The 22,177-nt window shown below is 33.4% G+C and overlaps 1 protein-coding gene across 1 annotated transcript in view; it reads left to right on the top strand.

Moving 5' to 3' along the window:
* The window catches only part of Ppp3r1 (protein phosphatase 3 regulatory subunit B, alpha), a 59,193-nt gene that overhangs the window by 28,367 nt on the left and 8,649 nt on the right, over positions 1–22,177 (top strand). Inside the window, exon 3 of the mRNA XM_027934433.2 lies at positions 21,847–22,023. Coding sequence (XP_027790234.1) covers positions 21,847–22,023 — 177 coding nt within the window. The remainder of the gene's footprint in view (positions 1–21,846; positions 22,024–22,177) is intronic.

Below are 22,177 nucleotides of genomic sequence, written 5' to 3'. Positions count from 1 at the left end.
ATGGAGTTGACAGATTAGTTTTAAAATTACCAGAATAAGGAGATTTTTAAATAGACTTTATTATTAATATCTGTACTATTCTGTAGTTATAAAGAAAACCCCAAATCTCAGTGATTTAACAAGTTTTTCAGATTAAGCAGATGTCAGTGTGAATTTGTTGGCGCTTTTTTCTGTTTGATGACTCAGGGGTCCACACTTCTGTGTTTTGTAATGCCAACAACTCTATGCATGATTACCAAGTGATTTGCATTGCTTATGCTCATAGTTTGTGGGCCAGAATAGTTACACAGCCCAACCAAACTGCCACAGGACTGGAAAATATACTTCCCCTGCATTGAGGAAGGAGAAACAGAGAAGGTGCATAATAACACCCATTAAGTCTAGGGTTTTGTTTTGTTTTCTAAACAAATGGAATCACTAACTTTCGTGTTAGTGTTTTAAATCCTTTAAAATAAGAAAAATATTAATGGGTAGAGTTAGGGGTGAATTCTCTGTCTTTATTTGACTAAACAGCAAATTTTCAGAGTAAAATCTGTTGCCTAAACCCTTTTCTAATATTTAGAATGTTTTTAAGTTTGAAAAAAATCTTACATTTTTATATATGTGTTTGATAGAAGCTTAATAGTTGAAAGATTGACTATTGGAATGAGTTAATTTACTTGTATTTATATTGCAATAAGAGCTTAAAAAAAAAAAAAAAAGACTTATGCCAGTGTCTGATCACCTACAGTATATATGATGGTAGCTCTTTAATGGAATGTTTTATCAAGGCCATGTTAATTTTGATACCCTTTTAAAAAAATATAGTATGTATCTCTACAGTTTTCCATTTCAACATATTTTAGTTTTGTTTTATTACTCTTAGCCCTTGGGTGTTAGGAATTAAGTCTTTAAAAACTGTTTGAGCTAGTCATGATGGTACACATTTGTAATCCCAGAGATTTGGGAGATTGAGGCTGGAGGATTGCAAGTACAAGGCTAAGCCTCAACAGCTTTGGAAACACCCTGTCTCAAAATAAAAAATAAAATGGACTGGGGATTTGGCTCAGTGGTAGAGCTCACTTGGGTTCAGTCCCCAGTACTGCAACACAACAACAACAACAAATCACTGATAAGTAGAGAACACACCTATTTATTCTTCCTCATTGCTAGTCATATTCCAGTATTTAGAAATAAGATTTAGCAGCTCTTAAGTCCTTGACAATTCTGCCTTTATTATGGTTGTATTAGTTCAGTCCTATCTGCCCTACTGTTTCTGTACCTGATTCCCCCTACATCCTTAAATCCTAATTTCTTTATATCTTCTAAACAACTTTATTCCCTTAGTTGTTTTAATTTTGTTTTTATATTTTTCAATTGTAGTATGTCTGTTGGTGTTGACACTGAACTTTATTTTATATTAAGGGTGGTCAACATCATTTAGACCTTTTGGTATTTAGAAACTTTAAAACTGATAAGTACATATCTCAAGAGTCCTTTGGACCAGAGTTCTTTTTATTTCTGCCACAGTTGTACTCATGTCAGATTTATGAAGTAGAAAATGAGGTGAAGTTTGTTCTACTGTTTTGGCTGGTAAGATTCTGGTTGTATTTGGATTTTTGTGTGGGTGGTGTTCTGGAGTCAGAAGCTTTCAATTTCACTATGCAGCTTCTTGATTTTAGGATGGTCAGTATGTCTTTTGAAAACACAGTTCTGCAGTGTAGCTTTTTAAATTGCTCCCAAACACTACTTACCCTTTTGTTGTTGTTGTTGTTGTCTTTTAGTAGTTTCTAATATTAAAAAACAATTTCTGCTTCAACTAGGTACAGTTTGATTTTGTTGTCTTTAGTTAAACCTTGAATAAGACAATATAATTTCAGGAATGGTATAGAGGCTGTATTATCAAAAGTAATGGAAATTTGGGTTGACTCTCTGACCTTGTTGGACTTGAAAGTGGTGAGGATCCAGTTGTCATGAAGAAAGAAAGTGGGTGAGGACATCGTTAAACTGTGGCACAATTAATAAAATGTGAACTTATTGATTTTGTGATTGCATAAAATCAAATACTTAATTGAATGCAAAATTTGGAACAAATAGCTATTGCAAAAAAATTTTCTGGGGAGAATTTGAGGAACACGAATTGGCTGATTACTTCTGACTATACTGTAGAACCTAAAGAAAGAAATTCAATGCTAAGTAATTTTGTTTGAAGGATCATTTGATTGACTAGAGAGCTTATGTGTATTCTTTGGAAAAAAATCAGATGTCTGGTTTGAAAGCACAATGATAGGAAAAGGAGAGATCCTTAGACCTGAAATGGAGATCATTGTTAAGATACCATGAGATTCCCAAATCACTCTGCTCTTCAGAGAAGCAGCCCTTTTCAGCCTGTTTGATGAGTCTTTGTCCTATCTTGCTTAGAGACCTCTTACCTTTGCAATGAAGTGTCACTTCTCTTTTATATTGTTAAAACCACTTGTTGCTGTTTGTTTTGAAAAAGTCTCCTTTTTTTCTCCAGAATACTTGTTTCTTTTATTCCCATCACCACTTTTAACCTGCTTATGAGTTTGAGTGTAGTGCTCTTTTGTCAGCTCTTCACTTGGCTGCTTCCAATTTTGTGTAAATGAAACTTTTTATCGCTCCTGACCCTCCTTGGATTCTGTCATGGGTAGTATCCTGTTTATTTTCCTGTAGCAGTGACCATAAACTGAAATTACTTATTAATCTTTCATTTTTATATTTCTACAGTGTCTTTAAAAATGCTGATATTTATGACCAATTATCATATTCTTTCCATCTCAACCACTATTTGCATTTCACTTCACTTTTTCTTCCCAGATTTTCCATTATGAGTTTCTTAGTTAATTAGGATTGTAGGTAGGCATGCATTTCCATCTTAAATGTGAAATAGGATGTTAACATTGAGAATGTTGTTTGAATTGATGAAAACCAAACCTAAGTATGACTCTGTATACCAGGGTTGGTAAGCTACCTGCTCGTAATTTTTATTAGAAAAGTTTTGTTGTAGTAGTCATATTGATTTGTTCACATATTGTCTGTGGTTGTTTTTGTGCTGTAATGGCAGAGTTTAGTAGTTGGAACAGACTATATGATATGGTTAACAAAGCCTAAAATATTTACTACTTGACATTTCATAGAAAAAAATTGCTGAATCCTGTTGTAGCCTATAGTAGCATTCTGGGATTGAAAACTAGCATTTCTGTCACTACAGCCCAGCTAACATCTCTGGGATATGATCAAGACAGAGAAGTTACACACTGGTGCTCTTGGTGTTACATAGATCTCTAATTCTTATTCTGGCAATGTTAACATGTTAGTTTATAGCTGAATTGGAGGGATTCCTTTCAAAATTATGTGATACAGTTATTCCTCTAGTTGTTGATAGAAAGAAAAGGGGTGGAGTCTGTAATTAGCAAGGTTTCAGGCTGTAATAGAGTTGGGTTTCCTTATTGCTAGTACAACTCTGATAGTGATGACATCCTGAGAAAGTTGGTTTTTATTTCTCTGTCAAGTAACAGAGGTTGTAAGGAAATCATAGTTCCCAGATATTTCTTTTTTGTTCTCTCTTTAAATTTGAGACTGAATATATTAAAGCATAAGGCCTGATGTATGTTCCCTTTTACACATCCAAAATGTCAGTTTTACTTTATTTTTAAAGGTGTGGTAAACATTTAAAGATTTCATTCACTGTGAAAGCAGTCCCTTTCTGTTGCTAGGGATCATAGTTGACAATGATCATTCTACCAGTTCTGAATATCTAAAAGTTACCTGTTTCAAGTCCCCCCCCCCCCGCCCCCGGCTGTTCAGTGTTTGGTTTACTCTAATGTAATATATTTTTATCATTTTATGCATAATTTGGATGAGTTTCCCCCAAATGAACTTGTGTATGTTAAAACAGTCACTTTTTTGTCCGCCCAACGACTATAGTAAATTTCTTTACTTTTTACCAAAACCTCTTCATTATTGGAAGAACTCAGTTGTTACTGTAAACAGCTACTATCATTTATAACATTGTTAAAACCAATCCTTGATGCATTTCATAATTTATACTTCTCCATTCAGGTTAATTCCTCTGATGTTTTTTCATGCCTTAAAACCCAGCTCATTGTTCTCTGTGAGACCTTCTATAATTGTCCTGCCTTTCAGTGTCTCTTTTCACCAAGTTAATGTTTCCTCCTTTTTGTGTATAAATTGTGTTACCTTTAAAAAGGTAGAGAGACTCTGGATCATAAGCTATAGGTAAGCACCCACAGAATGCTTACAGTCTAAATACTGAAAAAAGAGGCATGCATAAAATAACAATGTGAAGTATTAATAGAAATAAAAGCACAGGTTCCAAAGAGGGAAAATCATCTTTGGGTAAGCAAATTAAGAAAGGCTTCATGGAAGGGCTGATGTTTGAAATTGGTTTTGAAAGCTGTGTAGGATTTGAATGTTGATAAATTGTTGGACTTGTCTTGGTTATTTCTCCCTCTCAGTCTGCTCAAATTTCACTCATATAATCAGCATTCTGTCCAGACCTCTACATAATTCTTTGCAGTTTCCTATCTTTAATAAATGATTTTGCCTTCTAATTCTTGAGAAAACTGAGGACATTTTAAGTGTTAATCTCTTTGCTTCCTCATCCCCACCTGCCATTCACTCTCAACCTCCTTTCCTTCGGTATTAGGTTTGGAGTTTTGCTTCCCTTATTCAAGGCTAGCCTTTCTGCTATGCTTTGGACCTCCTCTGTCTCATCTCTAGGACCTTACTTTGTTAGTTTCTCTCTTATGTCTTCAGCTTCTGTCTTTCTCTTAGTTTACAAATACAATCAATTTCTCTTCGATTCCAATCCTGTATACACCTTTCAGTGTTTCTCCATTCTTCCTTGTATTTGAGCTTCTCAAAAGAAGAATGTACAAAATTATCCCATTTCCTTATTTCTGCTCATTTCTTGGCCTGCTGCAATCTGGCATTCTGCTGTTATTCCATTGAAACTGTTATTAAGGTCGCCTTTATTTTGACACATTCCCTAATCTGCAAGTCTGATGGACTCAAAAAACCTGAAAATAATTTTTGACTTTGTGGGAAATTTGAAATCAAATAATTATTACTTTTCATATGTAATAATGTTATTGTGATACGTTTTTAAAAACAGTTTATCTTTTAGAAATAATAAGTTAGCTGAATAATTGCAAGGAAATGATATGTCAGGAATTTGCCCTAAAATAATTGGGGCAGTGGTATAAATATTTCTCATGTTAATGGTTAAAACTCAATGATGAATATATGAGATTCATTATACTCTTTAAACATGAGTATGAAAATTTCCTTTGTAGTTTTCTTTTTTTTAAAGGAAAAGGGAAGCAACTAAAAGTAAAAGGAGTTATTGATTTAATTACTTAGAAATAACTATTTCATTATAATTAAATATGGCATGCATTCTGTAAGCATTAAGAATAAACCGCTGTGTAAACTACTATTCACCAATAAAATAATTGAGGTATCAACAGTAAAAGCATAAGTTCAATATTTGGCATCAAACAGATGCTGAGTAAATATTGATAAAATAAGCTAGTAAGAGCTCAGAATTGGACTATATAGACAACTAAAGGCTGTACTTTTGGGGAAACTTTAGTTAACCCATCACCCCATTTGTTGTCAGAAATAATACCAATACATACTTGGAAACCACTGGGTGCCAGGTACTATTCTAACTATTTGGCCTACATTAATCTTTTAAATTTCTACAACAGCCTCCTGAGAAATGCACTATTTTCCCAATTGTACAGATGCGAGGCAGTGAGAGACCTTAACTAACTGACCCAAAGCAGGCAAAATAACATTTCCATGATTTGATCTTAGGCAAACATGCCTCTCACGGTCCTTTTCTTTCTTTCTCTCTCTCTCTCTCTCTCTCTTTCTTTTTTATGAGGGTGTGGGATTGGAACCACAGCTTCTCTCATGCTAAGTGCTTATTCTGCTGCTGAATTTTATACCCTATACCTCCAGCCCGAGAGTCATTTTTTTATCACAGTATTATAAAGCCTTTCTTGTAGTAAATCTTTCATTCATTCATTCATTTATTATGAAACAAGAGTCTTATTATGTCGCCCTGTGCTGGCCTTGAACTACTGGGCTCAAGCAGTTTTCCTCTTCAGCCTCCTGAACAGTTGGGACTATAGGCACACACCACTGCACCTGGCTATTTTGTAGTAAATCCTAAAAGATTAATGTTAACTTGTCTACATAAATGGTTTGGGGAAAAAATTACATTGATCTGAGATATAGGTATTCTCTGATTTTTTTTTTTTTTTCTTTTTCTTATGGTCACTCAATTGTGTTGGTTTTGTTTCTTTTTTCTTTTATGCTGTGGATGGAACTCATGGCAGTGTTAGGTTTTTATTTAAGTTATTTTAGGAGTTGTGACTTTGTTTCTGTCTATTGGCTAACCTGTCCGGACTGGAAAATGTATACTTTTGGAGTGATTTGCTCAAAGTTGAGCTTAGTTGTAACTAAGATTAGCTTTTCTGCTATGCTTTGGACCTCCTCAAAGTTGAGCTTAGTTGTAACTTGGCATGATAACTTGAAAAAGTGACTTAAATACAAGATACTACTTTAAGTAGTTTAAGCAGAGGACTAGATTGGGCAAAAGTGAAAATCTGAGTGGAAAATCTGGTTCAACTAATTTTTTCACTGTTGATAAAACCATTATAAAGGTGAATGGTTTTGATAAAATTAGTAAATATATGGTTTGTTTTATAGAATGAATGCAGATGGAAAATTCTTGTATCTAAAAAGATCTCTTAACTTGCTCTTGTTAAAAGATGACCCAAGAAGAGCTAGGCAGATACTAAAAGAATGTTTTTTGTTTGTTTGTTTTTGTTTTCCTGGGGTGGTGGTGGTAGTAATCTGTAGAAATTTTGAAGACTTTCTGTCCATTAGAATACTGCTCCAACTTTGAGTAAACAATTTTAACGTACTAGCAGTTTTGTTTCTACTTTGAATATTTACAAATGACTTAAAAGTTTCAACAGTGATCTTGTGCAGTTAATTTCTGCTTTTAATCAAGTCTCAGAGTTTTAAAAGTTCATTATTCTTTACCTAGACTAAGATTTATTTTGTTTTGATTCCTACCTCCCACCCCCATGGTGCTGGGGGTCTAATCTGGGACCTCGTGCATGCCAGGCAAATGCTCTACCACTGAGATATATCACTAGTCCCTTGTTTTTGTTTTGAAAGCAAAACTTTTTTGGAGGAAAAAAAATTAAACTAAAGTTCATTTGATTTCTTCCTTCATTTCAACATTTCTTTGTTTTTGTTCTTATATTATGGATTGGCTTAACTCACTTCACTTTTTAATAATGTGTGCTTGAAATTTTCATGTCTAGTTTACCAAGCCTTTATTCATTATCTCAGAAATCTTTGGAGGAAATCCTGTTACTGCCAATGATAATTCAGTTTGAATGTGAACAGGTGAAAGTGTTTTTGAAACATTTTATTTCTATGAAATCATTTATTTTTTAATGAAAATTACTTAATACTTTTTTTTTAGTAAAGCACTGGAGTTACATAATGAAGAAAGAGATGAAAGGTCTTCTTAAATATGATGTACAAACTTATATACTTTGTCTTATTAACCTTGTTTTGCTCTTATATTCCTCCCTCCCCTTTTTTAACATTCCTGGTTTCTCTGCTATATTTTGAATATTTCAAGTTGTAGAAAAGTAGTCTTTAAGTAAAGGTAAGATTTAGCTGTGTTTATTATCCATACTGTCAGATTTTAGTATCATGGCAACATTCACAGAATTATAGTTTCACTTATGAGGTCCATAAGTGAAATGACTTGTAATATGGTGTCCATGACTTGTAATATGGTTAGCTACTTACTTTAGGTGGTTAAAAAGGCCTAGCTATTCATCTAAGAAAAGTATAAGTTCTTGGATCTTTTTTTTTAAATATTTATTTTTTTAGGTGTAGATGGACACAACAAAATAACTTTATTTTTATGTGGTGCTGAGGATCGAACCCGGGTCCCGCCCATGCTAGGCGAGTGCTCTACCACTGAGCCACAATCCCAGCCCTCTTGGATCTTTTTCAGACTGTTAGAGCAAAAGAATAAAAGATATGAAAAGTATAAGAAAATAATGACTTGGTTGAATGAATACAGAGAAAAATAATATCTGATCAAAAGAGATTCCAGGAGCTGTGTTACATAAAATAGAAAGGGTAATACTCGGTGAACTAGTGGGAGAAAGTTTCTCTGACCTGAAAAAATGAATCATCTGATTAAAAAATCTTTTCTGATTGCAGAGAAAGTTAAATGAAAAGAGTTACATATTTATTTATTCTTTACTTTCATTATAATTTTAAAATTCCAAGAATAAAAAGGAAATCCTAACTTTGAAAAATCTAAAAAGAATCGGAATCTACTGGCAATGGACTTCTTAGCAGCAGCAGATGCTGGAAAGCAGTGGGATCATCGAAAGTTCTAAGTTCCTAAATCCAAATTTTGATATCATATCAGCCAAATAGTCAATCAAGTGTGAGAGCAAATTAAAGTCATTTTTCAGAAATTTAAAGACTTAAGAAATTTACTTTCTATAAGTTCTTGAGTATAAACCCAGTAAAATGAAATAAAAGTTTAATAACAATAATGAAATGAAATTCAAAAAGATAATGGTATCAGAAAATGTACCATTACCAAAATATATGAGTACCCCTAAGATATGAGTAAAAATCCCAGGGTAACGATACCATGGATCTAGAAAGCAATTGGTTCAAATTAGAACAAAGTAAAAGAAGACACTTGAATATGCATTTGTGTGTTTGTGTGTGTAAATGCTGTATTTTCTTTTTACCAAGAGATTGGGGTGGAGAGTGAAACAAACTAAGTGAAAGTGCAACTTGGCATTCAGATGCAGCAGAACATAGTTGATAAAATAAGAGGAAAACTTCGAGAGGGTGCTGTAATGGAATGAGATTGGGTTGGACGTATAAAACAAATTATTTGAGAACTAAGTCATTAAAGTAAGATGTATTATTGAGCTAGGAGACAATGCACATTTTGGCTTAAAAATGAAGAGTATATTAAACAGGGCTATTAATGACAGGAAAATTGAAGATGCTTTTGTGATCTTATAAATACATGCCTTTTCATTTACTCATTGTCTGTTTTGATTTGAACCACAATATAGATAAACCAAAAGGAGAAAACCAACAATACAAACCTTCAGCAAGAAAACCAGTATTGTTCAAATTAGGGAGATAGGTAAGAGGAACATTTAGAAATATGTGGTCTGTTTTTGTCTACCTGAAGTTGGGGAATACTTGTTCCCCTTTCTTCACATTTAGACCCAAAATGCAGATTAAGGGTTTTAGCAGTAATGTGTAGTATCTCTTAGCCTAAGCCTCAATGCTAGGTATTCAGATGGAATCAATAAAAGAAATTAGATGAGAAAGCATTTCAAGAAGTCTAAATTACCCAGCTTTGCCATCGAGCTTTACAGCATTGAGCACTCGGCATTTACCTTTCTAGGTCTGTTTCCTCATCTTAAGTATTTCATTCTCAAGTTTGTTTTTTTTTTTTTCAGTCTTTATATTATATGGCATTTCTTTTCTTTTTTCTTTCTGGTACTAGGGATTGAACCCAAAGTGCTTAATCAATGAGCCATATCTCCGACCCTTCTTATTTTTTATTTTGAGACAGGGTCTCAATAAAGAGCCTCGCTAAATTACAATCCTCCTGTCTCAGCCTGCCAAGTTGCTGGGATTAACAGGCATGCACTGCTGTACCTAGCATATTAAATGGCTTTTCTATGACAAATTTTCTTATGAAACTCATTGAGCTCTGAACATAATTCTAAAAATGTATTTCTAGGATTATTGTCAAGTGTTTAGCTTGTCTTTTAGATAGACACCATTCATTTGGCTGAGTGAATTCTAATGTTTTGGGTAATTTGGGGGCATATCTTTTATATACGGTAGGAGGAAGTAAGTGTTACATGGTGTTTACATTTTGAAGGAGCATTCCAGAAGAAAGAAAACACAACTATCATTATCAGTAATGAAAGAATTGATATCACTATAGATCTTACAGATGTTAAAAGGATAATGAGAATGTTGTGAATTTTGTGCCAATAAGTTCTGCACCTTAGATAAAATAAACAAATTCTTTGAAAAACAAACTACCAAAACTGACACAAGAGGAAATGGAAAATCTTAAATGCTTTCTATTAATGAAATTGAATTCTTAATGTAAAATCTTCCTACAAAGAAAACTCCAAGGACAAAGGACTTTACAGGCAAATTCTGTCAAACATTTAATGAAAATAAAAATTACCAAGCTTACCTAAGTTCTTTCAGAAAATAGGAGATGACTTTACCTTGATAGTAATACCAAATACATTATAAGAAAAGTAATGTAGAACATAGATCAACATTCTCTATGAACATACGTCCAAAACCCTTAAATATTTGCAAGTCAAATCTAGCAATGTGGAAAAAGAATGTTTATTACCCATTTATAAATACTCTTAGCAAATTAAAAACAGAAGGGAACTTTCTCAACATGGTAAGGGGCACCTATAGCTAACACAATGCCTGACCTAAGGGGGAAAAAGCAAGGATTTTTTATTCTTATTGCTTCCTGTCAACATTTTATTAGGATTTCTAGTTACTACATTAAAGAAGAAGTAAATCAATATTGAGATTAGAATGGAAGAAATAAACTTGTTGTTAATCTCAGATGACATTATTTTACTTACATAACAGATCATAACCTAGCACAGTAAGTGAATATATTTAGCAAGATTGTAGACTGTAAGGAAGTTATCCAAAAATTAGGGGAATTTCTGTGTGGTATCAAAGCACAATTAGGAAATTCAATTGACAAGTGTAATTTATAATAAAAGCCATAAAACATTCAAGTATAAATTTAGCCATATGTGTATAAAATCTGCATTCTGAATTAAAAATGTTTACTGGGAGAAATGTAATAAAATAAATAGAGAGATATACCATATTTGTAGATTAGAAGACTTGATATTAAGATCAATTCTAGGGGCTGGGGCTGTGGCTCAGCGGTAGAGCACTCGCCTCTCACGTGTGAGACCTGTGTTTGATCCTCAGCACCACGTAAAAACAAATAAACAAAATAAAGATATTGTGCCCATGTATAACTAAAAAAAAAAAAATTTAAAAAAAGATCAATTCTATTTGCGCTGGTCTGTAACTTTAGATAATCCCAATCAAATTCTCAGCAATATTTTTGTAAAAGTTTTCAAAGTTATTGATAATTCTGTGTGGAATTATGGAGTGTGTGTGTGTGTATATATATATATATATATATATTTTTTTTTTTTTTTAAAGAAAAACAAAGAAGGCAGTGCTCCCTAACTTAAAGATTTGCCATTAAACATAAGACACAGCATTAGATAGACAAATCAATGGAACAGAGAAAAGGGTCCATAGGGGTGTGTGTGTGTGTGTGTGTGTGTGTGTGATTGATTTTGACAAAAGTTCCAGAGGTACCATTGTAAGGGAAACCTTTTCAACAAAATAGCTATATTTTTGTATGAAATAGAATGTTTACTCTGTGCTTGTTTTATATCATAAAAATTACATGGATCATAGATGTAAGTATAAGAGCTAAAATAATGAAGCATCTAGAAGAAAGCATGGGAGCAAATCTTCATGACCAGGGTTGCAAAAGGATTTTTATTGTACATAGAACTTGAATCATAAAGGAACAAGCTTGGATTTCATCAGAATTAAAGGTTTTTGCTCACAGATTGGGATAAAATACTTGAAAAACCTATACCTAACAAAGAAGTTATATCAGTACACAAAGAAAATCTCAAAAACTTTTTTTTTTAAGATAACTGAGTTTTAAAAGCACAAAAGATTTGAATAGTCAATTAACAACAACAAAAAAAAATAGATGAAAAAAACAGACAAAACCACATGTTGGCAAAGATGGAATTCTCATACTGCTGACAGGAGTGTAAAACCACCCTTAAAAGACTGATTTTGTGAAAGTTAAACACCGGCTTATCTTGTGACCTAGAATTCCAGAAAAACACAATAGCTCAAATTGGTAACAACAAAAATGTCTAGCAACAAGTGAATGTATAAACAAATTGTGATATATCCATATGGTGGACTATACTACTTTCCAATAAAAAAGAGCACAATACTGATATGATTTAACATCAGAACCTTGGGGATTTAAAGAAAATAGACACAAGAGTACATATCATATGGTCCCGTTTATATGAAATTCTAGACAGAACACAGTTGTAGCAAGCAAACCTAGATTGCCGGGGTTTGGTGAAAGGAGGGTGATTGACTGCAAAGGGGGAGAGATGGTCAAAGGGAACATTTGGGGGTGATTGAAGTGTTCTTTTATTGTGAATGTAGAGTGCTTACATAGGTGTATAGTTTTGTCAAAACCTGTAGAACTATATACTTAATTCATTTTTTGAGTATTGTTCACCAAGTTGGTTTCACTTTTTTTTTTTTTTAGCATTTTAATTATAATTTGGCAATTATTTTGTTGCTGGTGATGCCTATCTTTTGCATGTTTGATAATTGCTTGATACATTTTGAGGTATATAAGAATTATATTCTAGAAGCACCAAAAGCACACATTACCTCTTCCATTCTAAAATTATAACATATTCCTAAAAGCCACACATTTTAAGTGGATGGCAGTTTTTCATATCTAATACAATACAAATATGTGCTCATGTCCTTATTAGTTTTGTAATATATTAAGTGTTTCAAAACAGTGGTAGCACGTTTTCTTTGTCATTTGGTAGTTGAACTATTTTATGTAGTATATAAATATTAAACTGTTAGTCTGTAAGTAAGACCCTTATAAAATCTGAGGTTTTTTTGGAGCTACTACTTAAAAGGTTTTTTATCTGATGCGCCCCCTGGTGGTTTTTACTTCTCATTTTGGGTAACATGAAAATACAACCATTACCTTTGTAGGACATGGACAAAGACTTTAATTAATGTTTATGTTCAAAAACTTCTCAATAACTTCTTTTGGTAACACTATAAAGTTTGTACTTGTGGTGGTTTTTACAAGTGCTATTCAACACATATTTCTCCACAGGTAATTTTGCTATAGCTGATGGTTCTTTTTTAAAGTACTTGAGATATTCTGAAATCCTGTGTTGGAGTAATATTTACTAATAGTTATCATTTTATAGTGTAGCTCTTAATTTCTTGCCATATAAAAGAGATTGGGGGATCTCTTATTAGAAATATTACATACAGTCAGGATGAGCCTGGAACATCTTATGGTGCCAGAAATTAAGGAAATGCTATAAAGCAAAGCAAAACAAACAAACAAACAACCCTCCCCCCCATACACACACACAAAAAGACAAAAACAAAAAGGGATGACTGAAAGGCTTCATAAAAGCAAGCCTGAAGCAGCACCTAAAGACCAAACCTGGAGCAGTTTGACTAACAAAGTAAATAATGATAGTGTTGGGCTTTAACTCATATAGTAAAATAAATATAATTAAAAGAATAAATTGAGAAGGGACCATTTTTATTTTTCTTTTTTTGTGGGAATATCCCCATTAATGTAGAAGAAAAGAGGGAAAAAGAAATTGATTCTTAGGCAAATATCACAGAAATAAATGTTGCAGACATGACCCACTGATGGATGCTAAAATTAGGTCAGAATTTGAGGAGAAATAGAATATGTGCATTTTCTCAAATATCTTCCCCAGGATACTTTCTAACTTAAAAAATAAATAAAAACATATTGAAGAATTGGCAGCACCACTTTTTTACCACTTGACTAAAGAGATTGAAGTCACCATCACTAGTTATGAGATGTGTCAAATCATTTCTGTTGTGTTCCTTCCCCAAAGACCTAAATTCATTCTAATCATGAGAAAAACATCATTAAGCTTAAACTGAAGAACCTTTCACAAAATGCTAGAGCAAAAGTTTTATGGTCGTAAAAACTAAGGAGAAAATTAAGAGCTGTCACAAATGGGAGGAGACTCAAAAGAAATTGCAAAAAAAATTTATAAAAGTAATGTTTTCAAATGCTCCTCAGACAGATTCTCCTAAGGTTAACATTTACAGAACTGAAGTTAATCATCAAAATCAAGAAAATAACATTGGTAAAATAATACTAAACCACATATTTTAGTGAAAAATGGTGAAATTTGAAGAGCTCTCCCACCCTGTCCAGGGTCCCACACTGCATTTAGTTTCTTTCAAAAATACTATTTCTAGGAGAAATTTAAAAGTTTTATATATTTTATTTTGTTTTTGTTGTTAAATCATTACTTGATCTACTAATAGATAGGTATAAAGTGGATATTAATAATTTTCCTAAAGGTTTAATAACCCTATTGCTATTTTTCTACTTTACCATTATTGAGAACCAACTAAAATTTGAGGAAAGTTGATTTTTATTCTATTCTATTTATCTTTTATTCTAAGAAACCTTAAAATTGAACTAAAAGTTTAGACTTCCTCAGGTTGTTTTTACTTTTAATAGTTGAGCAGCAGCTTAGTATATATGTATCAATAGCAGTACTTTTAAAGTGAAAGACTTAAGTCTTTTTATAATTTTGGAAACTCTTAAACCACCCCCACCCCCAGAATGAGAGAAATATAGAAATATATTAAAAGGAATTCATTCATGCTTCTCCAACTGAAAGACGGATGAATAAATATGCAACCTTCTATATTATGGTGCTCTAATATACGTACAGTTGAAAATATTAAAATTTACTATAGCAATGTAAGCTCTCTAAAAGAAAATTCTTAAACATTTTGTGTGATAACATTAACAAGATTCTGAAATCACTTGTTAAAAGAAGTTGCCGTCTAATTTACATTTATCCCTGAGAATATCAGAGTGTACCGATCCAGGTAAGAGCTCAACAATTTAATTTAGTGTTCTCTGTAAGCTCTTCAGCAATTTCTTATTAAAAACTTTTTTATATGTTATAAATTCAGACTAAAATATCTTAAGTTTATAGTATCTTGCTTAAATTTTAGATAATAGTATATATGACTTTCTAAGGCTATTTAGTGCTTTTTCTAATATAATTTCAATTGAATATATAAGTATTTTTAGCTATCAAAGTAAGTAGCCCTCCTAAAGGTATCTTTCTAAAAAGTGGAAAATAACCTGTGAAAAAGAGTATCTCTGAGTCACAGGATGAGTCAGGAGGGTGAGGTTTGTTTGTTTTTCCTTGTTCATCTCTTTTTAAGGGAGCAGGATCCTAAGCAGTAGGCTTAAAAAAAAAAAAAAGAAGAAGAAGAAGTGTTGAAACATGTTGCCAGAAGTTGGAATTTGTTCTTTATTTCTAACCTGATGCTGAGTGCAGGTTTGTAAATACACTGAAATTATTTAAGTGCTAACAAGATGGGATTGATCTATTTTAGAGATATCTGCCTAATTTATAGTAGATTAGTAAGTGCTGGTATTTCAAAAATTGAAATCTTGCTTCATACTTTAATATTCTGCCACTCAGGTAGACCATTGCTGTCAAGTGAAAGTACTTGAATAACTGCTTCTCTGGTTACAGCAGTGGCCAAATAAGTTACTTTGTTCATTATCTAACAGAACATTTTACCACTTGTTTTTTAAAGTAGTATTCTTAGATCTTGGCTTTAAAAGACATTCATGGCTTTATTTTCCAATCTAGACTCAACTAGATAGTAAGTGTGAAGTATTTAGTCTGCATCTTACTCATCTTTGTAACTCTTAGCTGGAAGGGAGGGAAGGGAGGAGGAAATAAATGGGTGGTTAGAAAAGCGATAACTGCCTTCTTACACATTTTACTGGCTTCTTAAAATTCAAGGTGAGTTTCAAGGGCAAGGGGTGTAGGAGAAAGTTGATCAGTGGAAGATTATATAGAGCTAGTTCCATTTAAGTTATACTTAGGGGCTGTTTAAGTAGCCATTTGTTGTGCAGGTAAAGTATGATCACTGAGGAAAGTTTTGTTTACTCATGCAGAAAAACTGTCAACTACATGTAATATTTCACAAGATACTTAAAAAGAAGTAAATAGATTTTAAGTGTTACTTTAAGGTCTTTTGTAAGTGAGTTAATTGAATCATACAACTATGAGATTATGTAGTTAATAACATCCTCCTTTCTTTAATTAGAGAAAAACTGATGGTATTCTCATAAAAGGACATTCAGGCAAGGACCTTCCAGGAGAGAGCTTATAAAGAAATGGAGGTGTAAAATATATACCTTAGCAGAATTGTACCAAGAGCAGTGTAGCTAAAGAAAAGGAAATGGGGAAAGAGGATGGAAACTTAAAGTGAAGCTAAATATTATCAAGAGCTTTAGGCTTTTTGTCTTGTTTCTTGTTATTGCCACAAGAAAAATTTTTAAAAATAGTTTTGGTTGGGGGCTGGGGATGTGGCTCAAGCGGTAGCGCGCTCGTCAGGCATGCGCGGCCCGGGTTCGATCCTTAGCACCACATACCAACAAAGATGTTGTATCCGCCGATAACTAAAAAATAAATATTAAAAAATTCTCTCTCTCTCTCAAAAATAGTTTTGGTTGCAGATGGATATGATATCTTTATTTTTTTATTATTTATTTATTTTTATGTGGTATTGAGAATCAAACCCAGCGCCTCACACATGCTAGGCAAGCATTCTACGACTGAGCCACAACCCCAGCACCACAAGAAAATTTTAAGCACAAGAGCCAGCAGTTTCACTAAATTTGCCTTTTAAAAAGATTAATTTTAGCTGGGCATGGTGATACATACTTGTAGTCCCAGCTACTCAGCAGATTGAAGCAGGATTGGACGTTCTAAGTCAACCTGGGCAAGTTAGCAAGACTCAAAGTAAAAAGGGTTGGGGATATAGCTCATTGGTAGAGCACTTGGCTAGCACGCCACCAGTCCTTGGGTTCTATCCCTAGCAACATGCACACATTTGTGCACAAACACAAACAAAAGGATTAATGTTTGCAATGTAAAGAAGGATGCGTTGGGCCAAATATATTTATTTGATGATCTTCTTCTATATTCTTTTCCAAAAAGAAAAATTATTATTAAAATTTTTTTGTATCAGAGGTTGGATCCAGTACCTTGTATATGTGCATAGAATCAGCTATACCCCTGAACCACACCTCCAGAATTCTTAGTATTATTCAAGACTATGAAATACTGTCTTCCTGATTAGTAGGGTTTTTTTCTAGTTGACAATCCTTTCAATGCCTCAGTTTCAGTTTCACTGTAGACAACTTTCTATACAGTTATGTATCTCCATGCTTCAACATACAGAATATAATAGTTTCCACAAATATTATAGTGCTACATTTCTCCTTTTTCTTTTTCCATTAATGATACCCTCTAGAGGAAGTGATTCATCTACTTTTGTGGAAATGTCATTTTTCCTTTTCCACTTCTAATATTCCCAGTGATCTGTTTTCCCAATCATTACCTTTTCTGGTCTGTGGTTGTAAAGTAAGCAAAGCTAGATTTTGAGAAGAAAGCTGTTAACTAGTCTGTGGTACACATGTAAAACCAAGGCAAGTATGGACAGGTAGCTTTTTAGCAAAATCTATGAATTTTGAGAAACTGGTCTGAATGATTTTGTTACCAAACTGAGTCCTTGGGTCCAGAGTTGGTAGAAACAAAAACTGGACCTGAAAAGAATTTAAGCACAGACAAGAATTTTATTAGGCATCAACCAAGAATGTCAAAGGACAAAAGTTTACAACTTTTATGGTGTCTGCTAGGTAGGCAGGAACTCTGTATCTTGATGTCTTCACTTACAGAGGTGGGATCCTAGTTGTGCCTACACTTCCATCATTCTTCTTCATGCATTGTTTCTTATTACCATGTGTTTCCATCTTGGGGAATGTTTTACCATACTGTGATAAGGTAAAGGTAACTGAGTTATTTCAGTGATGATTCTTTGCATGTGTCTTTCCCTTACCATCAGGAATTTGTCCCTTATCCTCTGAGGAAGTCTCTGATATTATTTTCAGAATGGGGCAGACTGTTGTCCTATCTCGTTGGCCTTGTCTTGGTGATTTTACTTTGCCTGGCTCCATTTCTTGGTATTTCTACTGACCACATAATCTCAAAAGCTCACCTGAACAATTCACAATAACCAAATTAAGGAATCAGCCCAGATGCCTGTCAGTAGATGAATGAATTAAGAAAATATGGTAATATACATACAATAGAGTTTTACTCAGCCATTAAGAAGAATGAAATTAAGCCATTTGCCAGCAAATGGATAGAAATGGAGAACATTATACTATGAAATAAATCAGACTCAGAAAATCAAGGGTTGAATGTGTTCTTTTATATGTGGATGCTAGAACAAAAAGTGCGGGGGTAGGGATTGGATATCATAAGGTATGGGGAAGATCAGTGAGTGTCGGAGATTAAGAGGGAGGGAGGAGGGACAGGAAAGGTGAGGAAATGTGGAATCAATTTAACAAAATCACCTTATGTACGTATATAAATATACTACAGGAAACCTTACCTTCATGTGTGTGTGTAGAAGGTACCAATCAAGGATGGATAAATGATGAGGAAGGGGAAGATCAGTGAAGGGAAGGGGACAGGGAGGAGGGAGCAGGGACTGAAATTGAGTGGATCCGATTCCATGCATGTATGATTTCATTAGGATGAAACCAGCTACTATGTATAACTATAAATATTGATGGCATTTTGATCAATATGTTTTAAGTGTGAAACATTTATTAGTGCTTAAAACATTTATGAGCATCTATTATATGCATTGTACAGAAAACCAGTGAAAAAACTGTGGGCTGACTCTTGAGGTAGAAGAGCTGTGTAAATAAATAGGGGAAAGCATTTGTAAGACATTGTCACACTCCTTCCCCAAGAGTAAGGGTATCTGATTTTCTAATGGATAAAGGGAAAATACTTTGCTTTTGTCATCTGTTCTACTGAACAACTACTCTTTAGTAGAGCAATCAAATGTTTTATATAGTTGATGTGATCATTAAGTGTATATTTGAATTTTTATCAGGTTATTTTGAACATGTGTGTTATCTTACTGTTAGAAGTGGATGAATATTTTCATTAAATCAATGTAAAGTTTTCTTTAAAAATACAATATATGTGTTTCCAATAAGCCACACATGGTGCAAAATCACATGTGGGAAAAATATTGGTTGGCTGGACACTGATGCAACTCACAAAGCGCTATTATAAATAGTAATGATCTTTAAAAATATAAGTACAAATTCTGGCATTTGTATTAAATGACATAGTTAGTCACATGCGCCTTAAACATTTATTTTGAGATACAGGTTCTTGAAGTCATTTATTTCAGTAGAAACTAATTTTAACATTAATGGCGAGCCAATGAATAGCCACCTTTTAAAATAGTATTTTGAGGGCAGGTAGTTAAAAACAAAACAAAAAAAAAACAGAGAAATTATATTTGTGTCTTCATCTGCACCTTTAGTTTTCAACAGAAGCCTTGAGGTTCTTGAAACTATTAAATTTGCTGTTAATTTCTCTAAAAGAAGATACTTGCCCCTTTCCCCTCTTGGTAGATTGAATCCAGGGGCACTTTACCACTGAGCTACATCCTCAGCCCTCTTTATTTTGAGACAGGATCTGGCTAAGTTGCTGAGGCTGGCTTTGAACTTGTGATCCTCCTCCCTTAGCCTCCTGAGTTCCTGTGCCACCAAGCCCAGCAGGAAGGCACTCCTTGTTTACCGTTTTACCTTAAGGTTTTTATATACTAAGACTTCCTTTTTGAGAAAACCTGCCCCTTGAGTTACGATGGCTCGAAAGCAATATACACATATTTAATAGAGAATGTACTTTGAATTTTGATATTTTCCTGGTCTAATTGATATGCAGTATAATAATCTCAAGATGCTGGGTAGCACAACAAGCTATAGCTCACAATTAGCCACCTGATCATGAAGATGAACAGCTGATGTTATACAGTGTACTGTTCCCAATACATATATTCAAAAAATTATGAGGTGTTCAATATTTTAGTATAAAATAGGCTTTGTATTAAATGATTTTGCCCAACTGTAGGTTAGAGTGTTCTTAGTATATTTGAGGTAGGCAAGGCTAAATTATTATGTTTGCTGTTTAGGTTTATTGTATGCATTTTCCATTTATGATGTTTTGCATTATCATGAGTTTTTTGGTATAGAACCCCATCATAAACCTAAGAGCATCAGACAGATTCATGAAGTTTATATGTTGTACTGACATTATTTCCCTCTGTCAATTATACTGGAATTATTCATATTAGAGTATTATCTTATAGCTATATTCATATTAGAGCATTATCTTATTTAAAGTAAAACTCTATCTAACCAGACATCAAACCATTCAATTCAGCGAACTGAAATAGGTGCCCCCCACCATGAAAAACAGAACTCCTTAGGATTAAGGGATTAAAACCTTTCATGGAAAATACTAGAGCACTATGTGTAGCATTTTCAGTCTGTACTTTAGTAGTGCAGAAAATTACATATAGTTATGTAGCATTTTAATATAGTACCTTTATATTTTAAATATGCACTTTAATGTTTAAGTTCCTAAAGTGAGGATCAAAACAACATTTGGGCACAGTGTAATTCCAGTAACTGAGGAGGCCCTAGGCAAGAGGATTGCCAGGTTCAAGGTCAGCCTGGGCAATTTAGCAAGACCCTGTCTCAAAATAATAAAATAACAGTGGCTAGGGATATAGCTCAGTGGTAGAGTGCCCCGGGTTCAACACCCAGTTTATAATAAAACTAAACTAAACTGAAAACCAGTTTGTGGTCTCTTCTCTAATATAACTGTGATACATATATATTCATGGGCAAAGTGACATTTGCCTTGTTAATTTTCTTTTAAAAAAAACTGGTGGTTTTGTTTAATTTTTTGGTATATATTTGTATTATTTTTTGAAAGAAAATGACGTAAACCTTTTTGAAGAACGTTGAGTGGGCGGTACATGCCTGTAATCCATCAGCTGGGAGGCTGAGGCAGAAGGATCCCAAATTCAAAGACAGCCTCAGCAACTTAGCAAAACCCTGTCTCAAAATAAGAAACTTAAAAAAAGGGGGGGGGGGATGCTGGGCTTGTGGTTCAATCCCTAGTACCAAAACAGAACAAACTGCCTGAATTTTTATAGAGTACTTACAAAGTAATACAAGCATTTCTTAAAAAATTATAGTTATTTTTTTCTCTTAAGGTGTTGACGAGTGAATTTTGTTAGCTTTTTTTTTTTTTTTTTTTGGTTTGGTTTTGGTCAGAGAAGTAAAAGAAGCTGTCTTTTAGTTACTCATACTTGAAAGAGTTTCAAGAACTGATCTAAAATGTAAGAATATTCAAGAAGCTGGTCATATTGCCTCCAAGAAAGGAAATAGATCTCAAGGGGTGAGATGGAAGGGGAATGTTAGAATTTTTGAATTTTGAATAGCCTTTGAAGTTTGCATCAAACTGTTAAAAGTAAAGTAAATTAAAAATTAAGAAAGTGAAAATAAAGGTGCTTTAGTACAGAGCAGAGATTGATTTAGCTTGTCTAGTAGGACCTCTGTGATCAGCTTAGTGATATTAGTCCTGGGATATCTTGTGTGACCTCCATGATCAGCTTAGTGTTGTCAGTCCTGAGATATCTGGGTACTTTGTGTATAGTTTGTTGTATGTTATGGCAGGGACAAACAAACAGAAAGGTAACCAAATGAAAATATTTATGTTGTACTCTATTAGGAGAAATTATTTAACAGTGTATGTAACTCTTTTAATGAAATCGGAACTTAAAGGATTGGATAACTGCTGAATTTTTTTCCATAACCATTATAAAATCATTTCTAAAAAATCTTGCTACTTTTTTTGTGTTTGCATTTAGTTGATGCTGATGAAATTAAAAGGCTAGGAAAAAGATTTAAGAAGCTGGATTTGGACAATTCTGGTTCTTTGAGTGTGGAAGAGTTCATGTCTCTGCCTGAGTTACAACAGAATCCTTTAGTACAACGAGTAATAGATATATTTGACACAGATGGGAATGGAGAAGTAGACTTTAAAGGTAAGAAAATAGATTGGGGTTTTTTGTTTTGTTTTTTAAATCACTAGTTGTGAGTAGCCTTATAGCTATATATACATAAACATCTGGAACTTTTACTTTTTCTTAAATTTTTATTTTGGTGATGTTATAGTAAAACATCTTAAAACCTTAAAAT

Source organism: Marmota flaviventris, chromosome 14, assembly GCF_047511675.1.
Source record: "Marmota flaviventris isolate mMarFla1 chromosome 14, mMarFla1.hap1, whole genome shotgun sequence".
In the NCBI taxonomy this organism is placed as follows: Eukaryota; Metazoa; Chordata; class Mammalia; order Rodentia; family Sciuridae; genus Marmota; species Marmota flaviventris.
This window is presented reverse-complemented; position numbering and strand designations above follow the sequence as displayed.